Consider the following 2,505-nt stretch of genomic DNA (forward strand, 5'->3'; position numbering starts at 1 on the left):
TTTATGAGTTCTCACTAAAATAATATGATGATTTGTTTTACTGTCACAACAGAACAGAGGAACATCAAAATATATTAAAGGTCTAATAAATTAAAATGTACAGAAATACAAACTTAAGATATGAAACTAAAATTCCTTTGAACAAAAAAGAATCTGTGTTGCCAACACGGACGTTTTAGAGCGCCCTCTGGTGGACAGACTATGCAACGCCAACACTCATTAACCATCTGTTTTTTATTTTTTAATATTCATTAATTATTCTGATGAATGAATATTTAAAAATTAATACATATATATATATTATATATTATAATATATATTATTATATTTAATCAACCATTATAAATGCCAATTCCGATAGATTGGGAAATGCCTAATATAAGCCAATAATATCGGCCGACCGATATATCGGTCGGGCTCTAATAAGGAAGTAATGTATAGTTTAATATGAAATTATTAATAATTATTATTAATAATAATAATTTCTACTTTAAAGGAGATTAATGAATATTTATGGCATGGGATACTGATGGCCGCCACAGTTTGTGGTCAAACGGCTAAGACTCAAGATTTAAGATATCTAGGCAAATGTTTACGCCTCAAATAGCCCCTTTTAATATTTACAATAGAGCTGCAACTAAGAATTATTTTTATTTTCGATTCATCTTTTCTCCAATAATTGATTAGTTGTTTGGTCTATAAAAGGTCAGAAAATGGGGAGTATGTTCATCTTTGCAGCTCTAATTAAAAAAACACATGGAAACAGAACTCTACACTAATAGTCAAAGGCCCTATAGCACAATTCATAACATAGTACTCAGTATTAAGGATAATTAATTTAGATTTATTGAATGTGTTCATTTTGACCTTAATTCTCCATATTCTCAGGTTTAAGCTCTGACAAAAATCAACATTATTGCTTTGTTTTAATATATTTCTGAACTTGACTGTCCAACTCCTGTGTACTGGATTTGTACAGCTTTGTGCAAGTATCAAAATAAAGCTAGTTCTGTCTTTTGTTCATCATCTAAAAAAACCTCTACATGTCATATTGCCACAAATAAAAAAGTAAACATGGGATAGTTGATTGTTTTTCAACTCGACTGACAGGCCTCTGAGCACAGACAGTAGTCCAAAACACAGAGAAGCACTGGACAAGAAGTTGTGTTTGTCTAGTTTCCGTGAGGTTGCACTTCTTTTTGTCTTCTCCAAACACCCAAACTGTGCTTTGAGTAAGAAAGTCAGATGCAAATAAGTTGACTTTTTTCTTTTCGGATCTCTCTCGCTCTCTCTCAGCTGTTGGCGTTTAGCGTTATCTTTGGGCATCAAAGGCCACATTATTGTCTACTCGATGGAACAGCTGTTGGATGGAGGAAAAAAAACTGAAATCCAATCTAAAAAAGCCTGTCATGTTTTTTATTACAATGCTTTCTAGTTTGTTTAATTTGCATATTAATTTAACACTAAAATGTGGCAAGATATGAAATGCTTACACAATTAAATTGTCAAATAATATCAACATCAATTTGTTCAAATATGGCACTTTAACACAAAACAGTGAATGTTACCTGTAAGGTCTTCAGCTGCTGGGCCTGTAATGTGGTCACCTGGTTGCCAGCGCTCCCCATCATTGGCTTCAGCTCCGACCTCCCACCAATAGTCACCACTTTAAACTGTGGAGCTTGAGATTTGGGGTCTCCTGACATCTGTGAAATGCCAGGCTTGCCGCCTGTGTGGGGTAACTGCAGCACTATAGGTTGCCCTGACTTTCCTATCGCTGTAACCAAAAGTTTTTGTCCTTCCTGCTTGATGACCTGTGGTTGCGTACCTGCAGACTTTGCTGCTTCCGTGGCTTGAGATGAGGCCACCTTGTTGAGAATGATCTGGTGGTTTGCAGGAGAGATGGTAAACGGAGCCGTTAGCTTCTGTAATCCACTTGTGGAGATACTAGTCCCAGTCAAACTATCTGTAGTTTTGGTATTGGCTAAGGAAGAAGCCATGCCTGGTTTGAGGGTAAAAAGGGATGCCGGTGTACTGGAAATTGACATTGGAAGCTGGCTTCCGGAGCTGATGCTGAGTATGGTGTCTGTGGCGGTGGAGGTGGTGAGAGCCTGAGTGTGTTCTGTTGAACTGACATTTGAACAGAGGCTCAAATTTTCTGAAGCCAAGGGTGTGTCCGTTTCCATTGGGACCGGTGTGTCATCGTTGGGCTCTGACTGGGCCGAGGTGCTGTCGGGTTGGGAGTGAGGGATGTCCTCTATGGCCTCAGTATCCATGATCTCATCAGGAAGGATGCTGTTGAGATCTGGCGACACCACATCCATGCTTGCAAAGTCTCAGCTCGCTGTTAATCGAGAAAGAACAATACGATAAACATCCATTGAGGCTGTAAAACGGCGTCAAAGATGCACGTTTTTAAATTGAGGAAGAAGAAGACATACTTTTAATTAATTAATTATTTTACAGTCTGTTGGTGACACACATACACACACACACACACACACA

General features: G+C 37.9%; 1 protein-coding gene across 4 annotated transcripts in view; it reads right to left on the reverse strand.

Moving 5' to 3' along the window:
• The window catches only part of lin54 (lin-54 DREAM MuvB core complex component), a 14,433-nt gene that overhangs the window by 9,193 nt on the left and 2,735 nt on the right, over positions 1-2,505 (reverse strand). For 3 of the 4 annotated variants that reach the window (XM_032539833.1, XM_032539831.1, XM_032539832.1), the window contains exon 2: positions 1,569-2,344. In XM_032539833.1, coding sequence (XP_032395724.1) covers positions 1,569-2,324 — 756 coding nt within the window. In that variant the 5' untranslated portion in view covers positions 2,325-2,344. Of the gene's footprint in view, positions 1-1,568; positions 2,345-2,505 lie in introns of those variants that run through there. The other variant, XM_032539830.1, reaches the window with a different exon arrangement.

Source organism: Etheostoma spectabile, chromosome 16 (assembly GCF_008692095.1).
Source record: "Etheostoma spectabile isolate EspeVRDwgs_2016 chromosome 16, UIUC_Espe_1.0, whole genome shotgun sequence".
Taxonomy (NCBI): Eukaryota; Metazoa; Chordata; class Actinopteri; order Perciformes; family Percidae; genus Etheostoma; species Etheostoma spectabile.